General features: G+C 54.7%; 2 protein-coding genes across 2 annotated transcripts; both read right to left on the bottom strand.

Moving 5' to 3' along the window:
* Positions 1-2,874: 2,874 nt before the first annotated feature.
* Positions 2,875-3,254, bottom strand: tim10 (Mitochondrial import inner membrane translocase subunit tim10; the record flags this gene model as incomplete). The annotated part of the gene is made up of 2 exons (XM_036642631.1): positions 2,875-3,058; positions 3,157-3,254. 2 exons carry the CDS (start codon positions 3,252-3,254, stop codon positions 2,875-2,877), a joined length of 282 nt encoding a protein of 93 aa, XP_036491590.1.
* A 3,430-nt stretch (positions 3,255-6,684) lies between these two features.
* Positions 6,685-8,810, bottom strand: CGCS363_v010781 (uncharacterized protein; the record flags this gene model as incomplete). The annotated part of the gene is made up of 3 exons (XM_036642630.1): positions 6,685-7,859; positions 7,914-8,307; positions 8,361-8,810. The coding sequence occupies 3 exons, from the start codon at positions 8,808-8,810 to the stop codon at positions 6,685-6,687; spliced, it is 2,019 nt and encodes a 672-aa protein (XP_036491589.1).
* Between the last annotated feature and the right edge of the window lie 10,586 nt (positions 8,811-19,396).

The following is a 19,396-nucleotide window of genomic DNA, read 5'->3' as shown; positions in this document are numbered from 1 at the left end:
GTGAGCGTGTGTGTGTGCGCCGCTCCGAGAAATGGGCGATGGTGAAAGCGCGGTTGATGGCGATCGACCCTGTGCAGTGACGACAGACGCAACTTGCAAGGGAGGGCCGCTAAGCCACGCCGTAGAACTCCACCGCGGCACCACGGTTTGAGGCTCAGTCAATTGAACCACCATCCACCGAAGACATTTTGCCAAACACCACCACCAACATCAAACCTTGCCGCATGCCAGTGACATTCTTTGCGGGAGAGAGAGAAAACGGCCACGGCCAGGAATGGAAAAGAAGGGTAACCAACCATCGAAATCTCCCATTGGTCTTCCCTCACATGTCGTTGTCTTGCATATGCCTCTCTCTCATGCCAGGAAAACAAGCTCAGTCAATGCTCGCAGGCTTAGCCGCCGTAACCCAATGTCATCCTCATCATCCGAAGTATTGAAACGCATCAACCACACACATTCTGTCACTCAACACACCCACCTAAACCCAAAATCAGAAGGAAAAAGTTTGCCCATCTCTCGTCCAGGGACAGCCTCCTCGCACGATCCTGCAGACCCCGTCAATGCTCGCCCGTCCCTTGGTGCCGCTGCCGCCGCCGCCGCCAGCCAGCCCGCCCCCTGTCGCAGATCTAAACGAGCGAGGCACCAAGCTCTCGGGTTGAAGTGCTCGACAGAGTTGGGATTTGCATCATTTTTGCTAGGTAATCTTTCCCTTTCATGCCCAGCCCAGCGACAAACCAGATTTACACGCGCGCATATCCGTGGCTAGATGCGCGACAAGCAAGAAAGGCCGGGTAGATCAACCGGCCACCACATGCTCTGCGGGGGCTGTTGGCTGCGGGCTTCAGGTGGCTCTTTTTCTTCCCTTTCCGCCGTTCGTCATTACCGTCCGTGGTCTCACCCACGTACCTTTTTTTATGTCGACGCATATCCGGCGAAGCGGGGAGCGCGGAGCGGATCGGCAAAGAATGGGAAAACAACCAAGGCAAAATCAACAGGTAATCTTGGGCCTGGCTAGTAGAGGAATTCTCGATTTCTATTTTCTGCTACAGTGAAAGCGAAGCAACGAGAGCCCCGAAAAAAAGGGACGTTCTGGACCTGACCGACTTTTGTTGGGCAGTTCGGCACCGAATGAGGTTTCCATAATCTCGCCTCGAGGGAATCCTTAATTCCTCCCCGAACGAACCACAATCCTGCGGAATAATATTTTTATCCCCTCGTCTGCCGTGTACGAATACTCCGTATAACCATCCTGGACAATCGGGGGGCCCAGTGTTTTTGCCCGTCGAATACATTACAGCAGACGTGCCTTCATTTTGGGAGACCGTGGACGACCGTTTACTTCTTCTTGCTCTGCTTACCCCTGGTTGTCTGGGGTAACATGAAAAGACGGTCGACATTGGATCGCTGTTCAGTTCGCAACATTTGTGACGGGGGAAGAAGGCAGAGTCATGTAACAAACTCATGACTTGGCTTTTTTCACTGCTTCCCCCCCTTCCCTCTCTCCCTCCCAGTCCATGTACGGATACGCGAGCACGTATTGGTGGATGTGCTTGCATTGCTGGCAAAAGCCGGAGACTGGCTCTTGCGCGCATGTCAAATTCATTCGCGCCCCTTTTTATGTATTGTTTGAAAAATCGACAAACTCACTTTGATGACTTCGGATGACCAATCTAAAAAACCAAAAGGTTCGCGACATCGTGGCCCAAATCTGGGTTCTCGCGGCACCTTATCTAATTCAAAGCCAGTAAAAAGCCAAAAAGTCTATCAACCGGAGTCCGGCACCCGATTTTCTGGGTTTGTCCGTAATTTCTTGATTGCTCTGCCATGGGAAACTCAGATGGCGGGCTGATTCATGCCTGGCTGCCTCCTGGGCTGTGCAACGTCGCCGTATCATTTCACAAACTTGCTGTGTGTTGCGTGGGTTTTCTCCGGCCATCAGAACGGTCTCGAGATGCGAGATGAATCCGAACAGCTGGCAAGCCTTAAACTCACGTGGACCTTCTCCTCTACTTTGCCCGGGGAAATTCGATCGTTTTTACTTCCGCGGGATCGGTGAGAGCACGTGCGGGCGTTTCTCCACGAAGAGCGTCTGAAACGGCCAGTGGTGCCGACTTGATTGCTGATGGGTGTAGATGGGTAAGAAGAAATCCACACTGGAGACGGCCAAGAGCCGCATTCGACATGCCGACTCCGGGCTTGCCGGATCTCTAGACGATGAGAAATAGTTAACAGCATTCATCGGTTTGTGGCAAGTCCCTCTGCCCACCTTCATCGTCGACTAGGTGAGGATAGCGTGATGCGAGATTTCTCGGATGAGATGATCGGGCTCTGCATGAGAAGATATAGAAGATTATCATGTCTTTATCGAAAGTCAATAGCCGACATTGATCCCCGGACCAGTTCCGACCTTGACAGGGCGAGTTATTCCCCTTGGTTTCTTGCCGTTAACATCTTTCGCTTGCAGTTAAGAACAAAGCTTTCAGAACTGTCCCCGATGTTGACCAGCCCAATGGCTATGTAAGCCAGTCCTACCCAAGCAAGGGCGCAAAGGATGTCACCCAGAGCAAAAGATAAGGTGAAAGTGTGAGGGTGGTTCATTGATACTCCAAGGACATTCATCACATCCCATATTATACACGAAGCCCATCTCGGTGCTTCAAAATACACCCAAATCCCTGGTGACCATCCAGGCCATGCAAAGCCAGGCTCGCAATGCGAATGCGAATCCGTTCACCCAGGACCTTCAATCCGTACAGCCTGCATTCACGGCAGATTTGCCGTGCGGAGCGTCGTCGTAACGGCCTTCCAAACGGTCCCATCCATTCCGCTCTTGTTTTTACTCCCATCGTTCATCATCTCGGTTCGTCAAGAGATTTAGAACATGCCGCCGCCCATACCACCGCCTCTCTTCTGACTCTCGGCCTGCATCACCTCCGACGCCTTCATGTGCGCCTCGAAGAACTTGGCAGCACAGCGGTCGAGACAGACGGACTCGCCCTTGTTGAGGTCGGCCTCGCGGTAGTCGGGCAGGCACTTGGACTGGCAGATCTTGGTGAGGCTGGCGCGGAGCAAAGTCAGCTGATGTTGCAATCCAAAGATACAGAGCTACGTCAAGCATATAGCATATGGGATTGGGAGCTCCAATGTTCAACGTACCGGTTGTGCATGTCAGCAAGCAGACGCATCTCCTGCTCAGCCATGGCAATCTTCTCCTCCGAAGAGAGCTTAGGGCGACCCATTCCAAAGAAAGACATCTTGACGGTTGTGTTCGAGGGGTCTGTGATGGAGAGATATCGGGGAAACGGTGACGTCGTCGGGTGTGGTTGTTGATTATTCGTAGCTTGTTTGCTGCGGCGGGCTTCTTGACGTCGCTGAGGTCGAGATTTTACGAAGCTCCTCTGCTTTAGCCTTCCTTATCTTATCGCATCGCGACTGGACAGGTGCAAGCAGGTTTGACGGTGTGCACGGGCCTCTTAAAGCTTTACGACCAATCATGAACAGGGAATTTTGCTGAGTAACCAACACACAAGCCGGATCCCCTCATATGTCTCTCCAGCACTCCTCTGACCCTACCCATCGTACTGTAGCCTTCGGGGCCTTCACGTTTTCTTGAGTCTGTCTAATTCAGTGGTCGTAACACAGAGGACTCACGACGACAAGGACGACAATAGCCTCAAATTGAAGCTTCAGGTGTGGTTTAAAGTGGGTACAGAGGGGACCCCTCGGGCCGTCTTGCAGGCCGGCAACTTTTTCTTATCGATAACGTCTAGGATGCGTTGAACAAAATCGCGCCGTCACAAATTTTGCCATCCTGCTAGCCGTCTTTTCGTCGGCAACTCAAGAAGAACAAGCGTCTTCTTGAGCCACCCAATTATGCTGGTAAGTGGGATCCAAACACTTTCTTATTCTCCCATTTCTCCTCTATGATGATTGCAAGCATTAGAACCGCTGCGACTTACGCAGCTTGCTGCGCGTGACTTATAACCGCCAAACATCTGACACTCACAACCTCCTTGTTCTTCTACTTCCAGCTCGCGCGAGTTTTGCAAGAGACGTCACTAACAGGAGACACCAGGCACGATGACCTCAATTCAGAGATTGCGGCTATTACGGCCCATCGTACGGACCCCGCAGGTCGCGATACCGTTTCGGTCCTTGCGTGTAGGGCGGCCAAGTGGCACGAGTAGACTCCAGAACGGAGCTGCGGGGAGGACGCAGGATGGCGTAGAGGTCGAGGGCGAGAAGGGTTTTATGCCCAAGGGGGAGTCTATGTCAGAATTCAAGAAGATGCGCATTAAGGCGCTGGAGGAGGTCACCGGGGACTGGTCCGAGGCTCTCGTAAAGGACCGGTACCCGCGATTGAAGCACATGACCAAGAAGATGTCAGTACCGGTTTTCAAGAAGAGGTGGATTAAAGAGAAGCTGGAGAAGCCGAGCGAGGAGATCGTCACCCTGTATGGTACGCAAAATCAATGTCACCAGGCGGGCTACGCTGCCACAGCGATATCCAATTTTCCCTTGCTGACCCAAGGCCACAGGCCGCGTCCACTCCATCCGGACCCAGGGGAAGAGGCTCCTCTTCGTCACCATCGTCAATGAGTTTGAAAAGATCCAGGGCATGATCAACTTCGGTAACCTGAATGACCACATAACCCTGGACAAGTTCGCCCTCTTGACCCGCATGATCGAGAAGGGCGACCACATCTCCCTCACCGGCAAGCCCTGCCGCACAAAGACGGGCGCGCTCACCCTCAACGTCGTCGTCCTGCCGCAGCTCCTCGCGCCCACCATGGAGCAGATCCCGCAGTCCCTCACCGACCCGGAGACGCGCGCCCAGAAGCGCCACGTTGACATGATCGTCAACCCCGAGGTCGCCGACGTCCTGCGCATGCGCTCCCACATCACAAAGTACATGCGCGATTACTTCCACGAGCGCGCCTTCCTCGAGTTCCAGACGCCCATCCTCGCCGAGAACGCCGGCGGCGCCGTCGCCCGCTCCTTCACCACCACCGCCACCGAGTTCCCCTCCCGCGAGCTCTCCCTGCGCATCGCCCCCGAGCTCTGGCTCAAGCGGCTCGTCGTCGGCGGCGTCCACAACCTCTTCGAGATCGGCCCCGCCTTCCGCAACGAGGGCATCGACGCCACCCACAACCCCGAATTCACAATGTGCGAGTTCTACAGCGCCTACACCAACCTCCAGGAGCTCATCGTGCGCACCGAGGAGTTGCTCACCGGCCTCGCGCACCACTGCCAGGAGCTCATCGACACGCAGCTCACGTCCCTGCAGCCCATCGACCTGACCAAGTTCAAGCGACCCTACCGCCGGCTCGAGTTCATCCCCGCGCTCGAGGCCGCGCTCGGCATCCGCCTGCCGAAACTGACCGGCCGCGACGCGTACGCGGAGCTCCTCGCCGTGCTGACGCTCGCCAAGATCGAGATCCCCGGCGGCGTGCCTCCGACAATGGCCAAGCTGCTCGACCGGCTGGCGGCGATCTACCTGGAGCCGAAATCCTTCGAGGGAGGGCCGCTCTTCATCACGCACCACCCGGTGTGCATGAGCCCGCTCGCCAAGAGCTTCCTCTGCCCCAAGACGCTGCAGCTCGTCTCCGCGCGCACGGAGCTGTTCGTCAACGGCCGCGAGCTGGCCAACATGTACGAGGAGGAGAACGACCCGGAGGCGCAGGCGCGCAAGCTTGCGGAGCACCGCGTGCTCGGGACCGGCAAGAGTGTGGAGGAGGAGGAGCAGGAGGCTGCGAGGGACGCGCCGCTTGACCAGAGCTACATCAAGGCGCTTGAGGCCGGGTTGCCACCTACGGGCGGCTGGGGATGCGGTGTTGAGAGGCTTGTGATGTTGTTTTCTGGCGCGAACAGGATCAGCGACTGTCTGAGCTTTGGTACGTTGAGGAATGTGGTGGGATTGACGTCTGGGGAGCAGAACCGATCGGATCCTTCTTGAGCTGTGGACGAGAAAATGATGAGAGGGGAGTGTTTTGAACATTGCAGCGTGTATCACTTTTGTACAACATCACGAGATAGATGTCAAACCTGTAGACTACCCCCGGCATCAAGAGGCCGGAGGATTCAATACCACTATTCAAGAGTCAATATTGACATCACCATACAAATTGGGTCTATGGGGTCATGTGCGAAGAGTCCATTGCGAAGATATCGTGTCTTTTCTATGTACATGAGCGAGTCGCCGCTCGAGCTCATTATTAGCTCCTAATGCCAAATCCATCCTGATGTTGAGTCGAAAGAAATAAAAGAACCAAGGAAATAAACCGCAAAGGAAGGGTGGAGGTGAACACCTCGCGGTCCTTTCCGTTATCCATCCGTCCATGAAAAGCAAACCGTTATGCCCATATTGTGGCATCTTTAGGTGCAAGAAGAGCTCTGTTGGCTCTCGATCCAGTGCTCCTGCAATGCCTTGCCTGCTTCTTTGAAAGCATGATTTCTTTGATCATACTCGTGCGCCCTTGTTGTCTCAAGCTCCTTCTAATAATGATGCTGGCAAGCATCCAAGCGCCATTGTACAATCCAATCCTTACCCATATCCTGTATTATATACTCTCAATCATGTTGCGGATGATGAGGAGGAGGGGGTGTTTCGGATTTTAGAGAATCGATATTGGTGTTTTGCTGAATCGAGCTGTGTTCGTAACTCGGATGAGCAATGTGGAATAATTACCAGAAGCCGGCCTCTCCCTTGGCGACCTCCCGCCAGATGTAATGCTCCCACGTCTTTTTCATGCTCTTGACCGTGGCCCGACGCTGTCGAGTGAGCATTGGATGGTCAGGGTAAACGCCATTCAAAGCTGCAATCTCGTCCGCAACGTCCAGGAAGGCGGCTCTACCCGAGGCGCGGAGAATGTCGTACTGCCGGCCCGGTGACACAAGGGCCTCTACAGTCGGGAGCCTGTAGTGCCACAGGAAGGCTAGCTCGCGATGGCCGCTGTTGATCGCTGGGTCCCTCACGAAAGGATTTGGAAGTGTCGACGCGAGGACATTATTCAGGTCGTTGTTGGGGATCTGCATGGTGGCAATATGGGTCTGCTTGATCATATCCTCGTCTCTGTTGAACAACAGATCATCGACCAGATCACGCTTCTCAAGAAGACGATGATGAGTTTGCCTGTCCAGCTTCTTCTGAAGCTCACAGATTCTGCAAGTGCGCTGATCGGCGCGGCGAATTTTCATCTCCTCCCGGAAGAAGGCCGTGATAAGGCTGTGACCACAGGAATCACACTCATAAGGCTTCTGATAGTAAGTGTCTCTCTTGAAGAAAGAAAGCTTCGTGCCACAAATGGACAAGAGCACTTGGTCCTCCAAGTCCTTCTGGGTCTCCTCATCTAGCGCTTCCCAAGTGACTGGGTCTTGGATCGTGTCAATGTACACCGCAAGGTTGTGCAAAAAAAGGGCCATCGCTCCCGGTCGCATCGGGATGATGTCGAGGAATTTGCGGAATTCGCGGTGCTCCGACACCAGATCGATGCCCATGGGGATGGCCTTGACGACGGCCATGAAAACGGTTGACATCACTGCCGACGGAATATTGTTGTATTGGATGTCGTCGAAAGAAAGCACCATCGTGGCCTGGCGGCCGGTGTCGGTTCCGAGCCACGTCTTGGGGCGGAACTGGAGCTGAACAGGTTTCTTTCCAGCCTCGATCGAGTTGACATGAACAATGTCCAGCAGCTGCACAATGCTGCTGAAGTGCAGCAGCTCGCATTCGACTATGTCCAGCTTGGTCAGACTCTTGCAAGCTGACATGACCAACTTGGTGACCCGGAGGTCCAGTCCAGGGACCTCGTGAAGGCGGAGGCAATTGAGATTGGCTCCGTACTGGTGCAAGGACCGAACTGTCATATTGTTAGCTTATTACCCATATCAGGCGCAATGTGGAAAAGACTCACGCAATGGGATTGTGCCTGTAGCCTCCCGTAGATGATGATGGGTCGGAGCTCGAACGGCCACCTGACCAAGGCTTTGCTGCTTGGCGCTCAAGTGACGCTCGATTGTGAGGAGCCGACGCTCAGTGGCGTAGTAAGGAGCAAGCTTCACAGTCATGGCAAAGCTGCCCGTCTGACTTTCGGCCCATGCCCACATCCGATCACGATTGTCATCAGACTCCCAGAGCGTGGGAATACCCGTGATTGGGGCTGTCGGCGCCAGAAGATCTTTGCCAATCACGACGAGATGCTTGTGAAGTCCATCACTCACGTTCTCTGGTCTCTCTGCCATTTGGACCAGAGTGTACTCGGTGAAGTCGCAGAAATTGAAGTTTCTGCTTGGCATGTGGAAGCGAGACTGTGACATATCAGTATTGGAGGACATGAAGACTGAAAAGAAGTAAAACTTACTACACTTCTGCTGACGGCTTCCTTGAGAGCCTTGGAAGTGCTAGCCAGACGTCCGATGTTCTTCGCGTCATGAGACCACAAACTCGATATCAAAGCAGTCGCACCCTCGTAGTTCGTATCCAAGAGATGCACCAAGATTTTCTCATACTTGATTGTCTGTTCCGTGCCCTGAGAGCCTTGCGACACGAACTGCGATTCGGCTTTTGGGGTCGGTCTCGATCGCAGCGAGTCCCATTCTTCAACAGATGGCATTCCATCTCTCGAAAGCTCAGGCAAGGGTTGGGAGCCAGCGATGAGCGTCGTGACCTTTTTGAGCTGCTTCTGGTACTGCTCTTCGTAGGTGCCGCCCACCACAGGGTGGCAGGGGCCCTGAGGGATGATCAACTCCAGGTGACTCCTACCCTTACGGGGTTTCTCCCTCGCGGCCAAGATCTTAGCCAAGTGACTCATTGTGACTATGTCTGGCCGATGAGGATGACGATGAGACTGCTGTTGAGTAAAAGACTGGCGGACTTGAAGTCGGCTTCTGGTAATTTGATGAGCTGGAGTAGGAAGGTGGCGAAGAGAAAGCGTATTAGGGAAGACCCAGGGCCGAATGGAAAGGCGTACAGGTTTCTTGCGCTGGTCCAGAAGCCAAAGTCGGGGATAAGATCGTATGTTCTGTGGATGGACTTGAGAGGTTGCCACGGGAAGGAGCAGTGAGGCTTCTGGAGAGATAGCTCACGTAGCAAATGGGAAGGAAGAAGGAGGCGCGAAGCAAAGCAATGTGAGTCGCGTAAGGTAGAGGGGAATAATATCTGCAAACCAAAAGGTTATCAGTGGATTGTGGTTGTAGGAGAAGATGTTGAGTAGGGCAAGATGTGTTGGGGGGGAAGGTTGGTGGTGATGAAGAAGGGAGAAAGCGAGACGGGAGGTGAAAAGAGGAGATGGTTTTGTAGGCGGCCGGTGGCCAGGTGGTTGTGGGAAGGAAGGAAGGACCAAATCACCGCACGTCAGGAGCACCCCTCGGAGCTCTCGAGAAGTCTCTGAAAGAAAAACAACGTACCTGTAGTCGGGATGAATGTTGATGTTGTAAGGATACTGTGTATCTATGCGGTTACTCGGGGCGACGCAGGAGAAGTTGGGACGGTATCGTCTGTAGAGGAAGGTGCCGCGAAGCCTTCACGATCTTGGGAAAGCTGAGCAAGTGTAATCAATGATGGTTGGGAATAAGTTGAAGCTTCTTCTTATGTCGATTTCGTCGTCGTTTATCGAAACAGAAAGGCGTCTGAGTCGAGTTTGACCGTGGGTAGATCCTGGGAGAGGAGAGGAGGGCTCTTTGTACCTGGGACGACTGAAGAGAGGGCAAGCGATATCGTACGGGTTCGTAACGCGGAAACAATCGATTGGAGGTCTCTTGCCTTGATGGGTATATTTGCAGAAGGGAGAGGTGAACACAGATGACTCTTGGTCAATTGATATCAGTCGAGGAGTGAATATCGTTGGACGGTCTGTTTATATCACTCCTGACGAGTCCGTTGAAGATGGGATGAGGACGCAGGCAGGAAGGGTTGGTTGCACGGGTTGGCTGGCAGCCTTAGGTTTGCCAGAGCTGTGCCATCAGGGCAGCGATGAGGGGGAAGGAGGTCCCGGGGGAGGCCCTTATGGTGATGGGGTGGTCTCAAGGTGGTCTTCACGATGACATCCTTCTGATCTTCTAACTTTCGGAAAGACTAATAGAGGTAGATGAACACCTGTCGGGACACATTTGGCCTTGAGAGCGAGGACAAGGACTGGACTGATACATGAGGCCACGGATGGGCCAGAGGCCACTTCCACAATGGCATTGAGGCGTAGACATCGGTCTTTGTGACAGACAAGAGGCATGGAGTGCCCACGACGAGGTTTTCTTTGATTGAAAGAACGGACCTACGAGACAAAGACCTGTGTGCTCGAGGCCTCGACAGGATATTCATTGGAGTGTAAAGTATCGATGTGTTCATCTTCAATGGAGAGCTGTCTGAGGGAGCTATTGCCGTCTTCGTGAAGACCTCCTGCCCCCCTAGCCAGATTATTGAAGGCGACGGGGAGATCGTCTACAGTCTCAATCAAGAGAAGAGTGACAATCAAGGTGTACACTCCTGCTTGAGTAGAATCCCGCCTTACTGGCATGGATCACATTTACGAAGGCACGTAATGAAGGTAGATATCATGGAGCCTTCCTGCCCAGGTCGGGCAGGAAAAGCGCAATCATTAGGGAACAACATCTCGCCTTGAATGATAAGAAGTCTACTGGTATGAGCTGAGATACGAGAAAGAACGATGCGCGAGCTCCAAAGAGGTGGAAAGCTCCCGAGGGACAGATGATTCTATGACGTTCCCAAGGCAGCTGGTGTCCACATCAACGCCTTCCACCTCACGATTTGTTGGCATCTCGAGGGATATTTCAGACGTCGACAATGGCAATATAATGCTAGCATGGTAATATCACAGATGTCGAAGAACGATGGCAACTCACACGACCTACTCTAGCCCATGGTCCCAGCAGCAGACGTTGGTGAGCTCGATGAGGCTCATTCAGGAGAATCTCACGCCCCCAGGGCAACGAAGATTGGGTTTATGACGGCAATGTCAAAAGCTCGGATGGAACTGAAGGAGCCAACTTTCTTCAAACCACAGTCTATGGCAGCCAGTCATACAAATGTACAGTCAGCGGGCAGCAAAAGGCAGTTGATCCAGAGAAACGCAGTTCAGAACGATGGCCCTCTCAGCTTGCCAAGAACTGTCCAAAAATACGCTCAGGCTTCTCGGGACACAATCAAAGCAGCAGATTGAAAGTAACTTCAAACAACTTCAAAAGTGGCCCGGATTTCATTGTTCAAGATCGCGGATCCTAGGCCGAGGCTAGAGTCTGTAATCCAAGACAGCAAGATCCTAGGACGACAGAGTCGAAAGCCGCAAAGCCAGAGGAACGTGCCGTCTGACGGTGGCTTGATGACCTCCCCAATGAGGGTGATAAGAGCTGCAGCCCCTATTGGAAGCACCGGGTCGAAAGACAACAAAATAGCATCTCACAGATGACGCCAAATTGGCCACTAGGCCGGATGGTACGGTTGGATGAGCCTTTGGGGGTGTTGAGCGGCACTGGCGGCGACGAACGAAGTAATTAGGAAGGCCCAGGAAATGGCAAGACCGCTGACGTCGCGGGCATACAATGCGACATGCGCTCCATGGGACTCATGCACACTCTCCGGTGCAGTCGATGGCGGGCACTTGACTCGCCATGGTGCGATGGATGCAATGAGACGCGGATCTAGAACTCTGCGAGGGGGAAGAAGCCGAGAGGAAAGGCTGCATCATGTGCATGCCAAACGGCGGGGCTTGCATGAACGTTTTTGATGTGTGCCGGGCTTTGCCAGCCATGGTGTGCAAGACATGAGGATCAATACCGCAATTGTGGTGTCGAACCCTGGGCGGACCAGTATCGGAGGCCGTCACCGCAACTTCGTGCGAGCGAGCAGACGTCGGCTGCGAAAACCAGCCCCGAAGAGGATTGCGGCAGCAGTAGTCGGCGCAGCGAGCCACTGGCTTTGACAGGGAATACGGCATTAGCATCAGGCGTTGGAGAAGAGGTTGAGACTTTGTCCACCGCTGTGTCATCAGAACGACGGGTTTTCGGTGCCCGAAAGACTCAGAATCCGAAGTATTAGCATCACCGCTTGGGTTCAGCGGGCAACGGACGTTGGAGATTCTCTTTGTTCGGGACAGCCCCTCAGCCTTGAGAAAAGCACATGAACGTTGCCCAGCAAGCTACTCAGCTTGGAGCTTGGAGGAAGGGGATGGGTTCGGGGACAGGCACTGGCACGCTGGCACTTTGGCAGACCCGGGATGCCTTGGCAGCGGTTTTGCCAGCATGATAATCCGGACTTATCATCCAGGTAGACTTTGGACCAATTGTGGCGGCCTCACTCCCTCTGCAGCGGAATGCCTGCCTTTCTCCATGTGTCTCGACCGGCCCCCCACCTGCGTCAAACGAGCAACTGGTTGTTTCACTTGCGACATCGCGGGCATGGCGGGCTAGTGAGTACCAGCTGACGATAGCTGTCCAGTGATGGGGTTGAACAGCTCACGGCGGTGGTTGGTTGTGCTCACTACGATCGACCGGATCTTCGGTGTAGGTTATCCGAATAAGCTCCGACGAACTGCGCAATCGTGGCGAAAGAATGCGCGCTGAGTTGGTATGGTTGCCGATGTTCTTCTGCTCGACGGGTCCGCCGGTAGAGGCCGTAAGCCGGGTCAACGCGGCCAAAGTTGGGGAAGCTCTGAGGTCGTGGGTGATCAAGTTCAAACCGTCGAAACTGCGTTTGATCAAGCCGACAACGAGCTCTTATCCTAGCACACCGGAATCGTCGGAGGCAAGCTCGCCTTTCGTTGCATGAAGCTGGCTTCGAGAGTGCCGGTGTCAACCAGAGACCGGCTGGGGCCTTTCTTCGTTTTCCCGGCCGGTAACGGGGCAGCAGGTCCATGTGCTGGCTGCTCAGAGTGCAGGCTAACGGAGCAGCTCAGCCGAGCCGAGCAAGCCAAAGGGTGTCGTGGGCTTGCCGTAGTGTAGCAATGTTTCACTCCGCAGGGCGGCCTCGAGCTACCCCAAGGCCGTCTGTCTCAGACATTAGACGACGGCATGGGCGGCCAATCAACCGGCGACGGAGGCTTCCCCAGACGGAGGTTGCTGGATGGCTGATTCAGACGTTCGTGGCGATGGGCAACCAGAGTCAAGCACAGCAGCAAGTTGAGAGGGTTGCATAGCGATCAATCTCTGTCTGTGGTGATGGCGGTCGGTTGACATACGACACGGCGGACGGCGGTGTCACGGAGCCAAGAAAGTTGCAAAACGGCCGGGTGAGGACGGCATTCCAAACGGCGGGCCCCACTGTCCTGAAGAGGAATAAAGTGTGATCATGCGCATGCGCAGGAAAAAGACAAGGAGGAGGGGTGATCTGTTGACTATCACCAAATGCAGCCGGAAAATCCCACAATCAAGCAGGAAAGGCGAGGGGAAGGATGCAGCATGACTGTCCGCTGCAGCGAGGCCAGGCCATCAGGGTTCGTACCTTGCCTTGCCCTGACTTTTCCGTGTAGTGTACTGCGTACTGCGTACTCGATCGAAGTAGTTGGTGTGATGTGTAAGTCGCCCTCAACGTGGGATGACGAGAGTGGTGGGGATGGAGACCAGATGGGCCTCGACAAGAGGAAGAACAGGGCGGGAAATCTTCAGCCCAGCACCAAGAACCAAGAACCTTGGAAACCATGAGCAAACTAACGAAGCTTGTGGAAGCAAGGCAAGAGCGACCGGCTGGACCGCAAGACTGGGAAAGAGTGACTTGAGAGAGGGAGGGTGCGATGATGTCTCTGCTGTAAGTGACCTTCCCGCCGGTACCTCGATGTAGACGGGGCCAAGATGAATGTTCCTGCCTGGACCTTGAAACCCAGCTTCCAATTTTATCTTCACTTGCCTCGTCTGCCAACTACACCGCACCTCCTGCCCCGCGAGGGAACAACGGAACCTACTCGGTAGACGATGGCGAATGACTGCCCAACGCATCCCATCGCCCCAACGTGACCTTACGTAAGGCAGACACTGAGCAAGGCGCGTGAGTGTCATCAGATCACGATCCGCCGACAGAGAAACCCAACAAGATGCAAGATCCTGATCAACCACTTACCTACTCCCGCCGTCCGTCCGACGTTGCTATCTCTCGACACACACCCCATCCAATCAAACGAGCCGAGCCACCATCTGTTCTTTGATGGGTGGTGCCGCCCGCCGCCGCTGCAGATTCACCTGCTGCACCGCCATGCCCTGTCAAATCATGCCTGCCTGGCAATCCGATACGATGCCTTCAACGACAGACACCATTCCCAGCCAGGCTACCCGAACCCTTTCCAAGTTCCCTCCCCCCCAACCTCCGTGCACCCCCTCCGGTCATGTGTATCTGAGACTGCAACGACGGCCCCGATTAATCAAGTGCCCTTTTTTTCTGCGCGATGCTGCAGTTCGCCAACCTAGATCAGGGAGATGGCGACATGCCCTGCAGCGAGATTGAGGAGAAGATGACGATGTCGCCATCCAGCCAAGCAGGGCTGTACGTGGTCTGATGAACACCTTTTCTGCGGTCCGCCGAAGATCCCATTTACCAACTCTATTTCTTCATCTCGGTCTGAGAAGGGCTGCTAGTCTGCTGGTAATAGGCAATAATATAGCCCGTGATCTCCAGACCCGGGCGAACCTAGAATACTTCCGTCCGGCTCGCCTGGAAAAACCCACCCTTGGACGGGGCCTCAAATCGAAACCACCACCGATCTTGAGTTCGACGACAGGTCCTCGTCCGGCTCCGAAGCCTCGTCCCACGCAGCGATGAGCTGTTCTCCGGCTGCCGGGCCTCTCCCTGGAGCCCACCGCCAGCGTGACTGGTCACTGCGTGGGGCCCGAGATGGAAAATCTGCTGCGAATGCGACCTGTTCACTGTCCGACCCAGGTCGAAGAAAAAATAAAAAAGGAGAGATGGGACAGGGATCAGCTGACAGGGTTGTGGGGGGAGCAGTCATGAGGAGGGATGTACATCGTACGCGCAACCAGCACCTGGCAAAAGGCAAAGGCTTGTCGGTGCCCATTTGACGGCATAATTCAACAATGATTTTGGCTTCGGCCATCGTCCCCCCTTCCCTGGACGACGTCGGATCGCATTCCATGAGTGGCTCCCACCTCCCAATTCAACCGCACAACCCACGGAACTTCCAATGGTTTATTGAACGTATTGGCCGTCAAGAAGACCCTAGAGCGGACAAACCCAAGCAAGAACAGGCCGGAAGCCTTGCCGGTCCTCTGTCTCTTAGGACAAGCCCAGATGGCCAGGCTATGCTCGCGCCGTTCAGGGGCAACCGCATAATAGTCGAGCATGACTCTCTGAACTCTCACGTCCTTTCCGGTGGCTTGCTTGCGTCGTCAACCCCCTCATCCCGCCGCCGGCCGCCTGCTGTCTCCCGTCAGGCCGCGCCGTGGACACTCGTCGTACCTTGCGTAAGGTTAGGTTAGGTATGTTCTGTAAGGTACAGTACGAAGACAGGACAGCCCGTGCCTCGGGCTGACTGGGGATCAAATCTCGTTCACCATCCGGGGCACAATCCTGCAGGTTACGCTTCAGGCGGGAATGGGCCAAAGTTGGGTTAAATGGGAGATCGCGATGGTAGCGCCGCCGCTGGAACCCCGAAGCCAATAGTGGCCGACCCGGACGGTCGCCCCAAGGCTCTTTGTTGAAATGAAGCGCCGCCGTGTCCCATCCAGCGAAAGTGTTAGCTCGGCAGCGGCCGCAATTTACCGTCCCTGCGCATCTGCATCTGGCGCCGCCCCCCTTCCGTGTGGTTGAACCCACCAGCAGCAGATGGGCTAGGTACGCCAATATCCAAAGTGACGGACAACGGGTTTACGAGCCTCAATAGGGCCACCAAGGAATCTACTAGACTCTTGCGGTAGGACGGTCGGTCAGTGTCATGCCTTTGGGGAGTCCAGACAGTGTCGAATGAACATTATCGGAGGGGGCCTTGGGGGCTGGAGTCAGCCTCGCGCATCTTGGCAGGTCTGGACTGAAGAGATCTGTCTGGACGAGACGGGAGTGATCGTTCGGGGCCGCGAATGTCGGACGAGTTGGCGGCTGACCGCCAGAGTCAGAAGAGTGGCCATTTCCAGGGCGCATCTCAAGGACCGGAGGGTGGAGGCAGATTTAATGTATCCTGTTCTTGCGCTGTGGTCCTCGAATCTGCGAAAGGAACAACAACAAAAAAAAATCCCCGTATGTATCTCTTTCTTTGGCTTGCTGCACTGATCATGAGAGACAGGGAAGCCGGGCCCCCTACCCCCTACATCCCCGTCAGTCCCTGTCGGCAGGCTTGCAGGGGCTCTCTGAGAGAGAGCAAAGAACCAAGACTAGGCCTGGCGGCAACTAGGATTGTTTGGATCAAATATGCGGAATGGGTCCAAAAGTCAAGGACCCGATGGATCTCCGATTGATTGGTAGTGGCACAGTGTCGGGCGGCTTTTGTTTCTGATTGTCATGAGAGTGGTGTCTTTCTCGTCTCCGTTACGGTAGGTGGGTCCCCCCAATCGTGCTGGCCTCAGATGAGTCTTCTTTGAACGACTTCTCCTTTTTTTTCCTGCTGCTTTTGCTTGCCCGTTACGATGGCAGGACAGGTATGCAGCTGTTCCCTCAACGGTTCAAGGGTCAGACTGGGTATGCCGTAGACGAATGGCAAAGGAGGTAGAGCGCCATGCCACACATCTTGGTTCTGCATCAGATACAGATACGACACGCATCGTAAGAATTGCATCCGATCCGCGGGACTAAGGACACACGCTACGGAAGGCAGAGGCCGAAACGTTCTGGATAGCTACGTCGCATATGTTCGTACCGACCGCATAGTATTAGATAAGTAACTCGTTCCATGCATCGCGAGAAGGCAGAACGACCGTTCCATGGGGTATCCGTGGACGGGACAGTCTGTGCTGTGTTCAATACGGGATATTCTGGGGGTTAGACCCCTCCTCCGAGATGGCGAGCGACACGCACACGGACAACGGTGGACGGTGACTGGCAGGTGGCGGACAGTTCGTTCACAACTTCACAGGCCTTGCAGAGGAGGATATCGTGCTCTGCGTGGAACGTACATGATGCAGCTGCAGATGGAGTTGCAGTCGTCGCAACGTGTGTGGGTGGTGGTGGTGGTGGTGTCCTTTTTCACACGATCTACCAAGTACTCGTAGCGAGGCATCTGCGAGTATCTCTTGTTGACCGCCGCATTTCATTGCCCGACTCAGACGTCTTGCGACATTCCTCGAGGGAAAAAATCCTCCTGCGCAGGCTGGCTTCTTGCCAATGAAGCGTCAGGATAAGGTGCGCGCAGCAGGCACTGGATCGTCAATACCCGCTCAGGACCTTCACTTCACCTATTTTCCTTGGCCTACTATGCTAGCAGCAGGTCTGGCCTGAGTCACATGGTTTTAAAGAGGATGCAGCTAGCAAGCTAGCGGCACATCTCGAGGAGGAGCGGCGGCCCAGTCACTCACCCCCGTTTTCTCCATCGTGGCCCTATGGCGTGGTCGGTTTAATAGGGGACCACCTTGGCTCCTCAATTTTCTGTTGTAAGGTAGATTTTTATTTTTTGCTTACCCGTTCGAGGTCCCGCCTCTTTTCGTTTTTGAACCATTGTGGATTCTGGGCCAAGTTTAACGAAACGAGTTTGTCTCTTGTTCCTTTTCTGAAAAGTGACCTGACACTTGGGCGGGAGGAACAAAGGCGCCTGTTGCAAAATGCCCGTAGTGAGATGGACCCCTTCCCCTTTTTTACCCTAACGAGGAGGAAAGGAGGGCTTTCTTTGGCGATCGCCTTCTTACTGTTACAGTCGTGGGCAACGGTTTTCCAGGGAACGGTACAGTCAGCGGGTGGGAGGCGAAAACGGTGATGCAGTCGACGGAATGCCTAGCCATGCCGGCACTTGGCCATGTGCTCTCATGTGGTAGGGCAGAGGACGACGGTCTCACAGTGGGGGATTGGCGCACATCGTCCAACAGGTGTGTACACGTAAGTAGTGGTGGTGGTGATCTATCGGTTCTGTTTCGCGCTCATTACGGCGAGAATACGCCTAGCAGAACTAGATGCAGCCCCAGCGCAGCCTGTGGGAGCTGCCTATCGGTCCTCGAGACTCGCGGATTCAGGACTGTTCCAGCAGATTCAGTGCCGTAAGTGCCTCGAGCGGCGATCTCATCAGAGCTGTCTCGACGAAAGGGCGCGAAATGGGCGGTGGTGGGATGCGTGCAGGACCTACATCTCGTGTAGGGTACCTAAGGTAGCGGCTAGAGGTGGGCTCCAGTAAGAGTGTGGTTGCCATGCAATGCCTGGCCTGCATGCAATGCACGGGAATGGAGTGCATCTACGGCACCCCTCGAGGTGCAATGACGTCCGTCATGGGCTGGCTGCAGGACATCACGCGAGTCTGGCCGGAGCTGATGCGGTCTCGTTTTAGGATTTTTCTGTGCATTTATGTTTTTTTGGTCGTATTGTTTCGAAAGGGGCTTCCAGACCGCCGAGAGAAGGACGAAGAAGCCGCCAGCAGAAACAGTGTCGTGTTAAAAACCCCCAAGGGCCGCATGGAATGGCATCGTTATCCGTCCATCCGCCCCGTTCGCCCATCCACTTTCGATCGTCGCGGCTTCAGTTTCTGGCCATCGAATGTAACGGTATCCGGTACAGAGTAGACGAGCATGATGCGCTATTGTCAAAAGGAGGTGAGCGGGTAGCAGTCGCAGAGTCGCAACGACAAACATGTTCAGATACATGGCTGAGCCCACAGTGCGAGTAGTCTGAAAACAGTCCATGGCACGCATCAGTCGATGTTGATGGCCGAGGACCCTGGGTGGTGGTGCTTCGGCATCCCAGGCGGTTTCTGACCTTAATTACACATCCCGTCGGTGATAAAACATAGCAGCACGCAGGTCTGCGTCTGCCGTGCTGCCGCCGCCGCAGCGAGACTGCGAGAGGAAGAGAGTGCGGTGGACGAGGGCGCCCCTTTACTTTGGGCTCCTCCGAACGCTACCTTATCTTGAGTGGGCGTCCAGACCCAGGTCCAGGTCTGGGTTCAGCGCGCATCCAAATCACCCAGCCATCTCCTGTGGTCCACCTCGTGGGAGCTGTGTGGTTTGTGGTGGTTTGTTAGTCCGGCCTCGTCAAACGGCGAGACGGTTGGCTGCTAGGGGTTGCTGGGCTGACGGCGCGTAAAAGTGTGAAGGTGCATCTGGCACTGCTGCGACCACCCAGCCTTTTGCATTCATGATTCGTATGGTGGTGGTGATAAGGGGCAGAGAGCTGAGAGCGAGAGTCGCATATACGGTATCTGTAGGTGAGGCAGGCCAACAAGCATAGAAAAGCAACTTTTTTGCAGATTGGAAGAAAAAAAACGAAATAGGACGGCGACTAACGTCTGGCAATGGCGGCCAAAGTGGATCTCGC

This window comes from Colletotrichum siamense (assembly GCF_013390195.1).
Source record: "Colletotrichum siamense strain Cg363 chromosome Unknown KSG_Cg363_contig07, whole genome shotgun sequence".
Classification (NCBI taxonomy): domain Eukaryota; kingdom Fungi; phylum Ascomycota; class Sordariomycetes; order Glomerellales; family Glomerellaceae; genus Colletotrichum; species Colletotrichum siamense.
The sequence above is the reverse complement of the archived record's forward strand: the minus strand, read 5'-3'. Positions and strand labels throughout refer to the sequence as shown.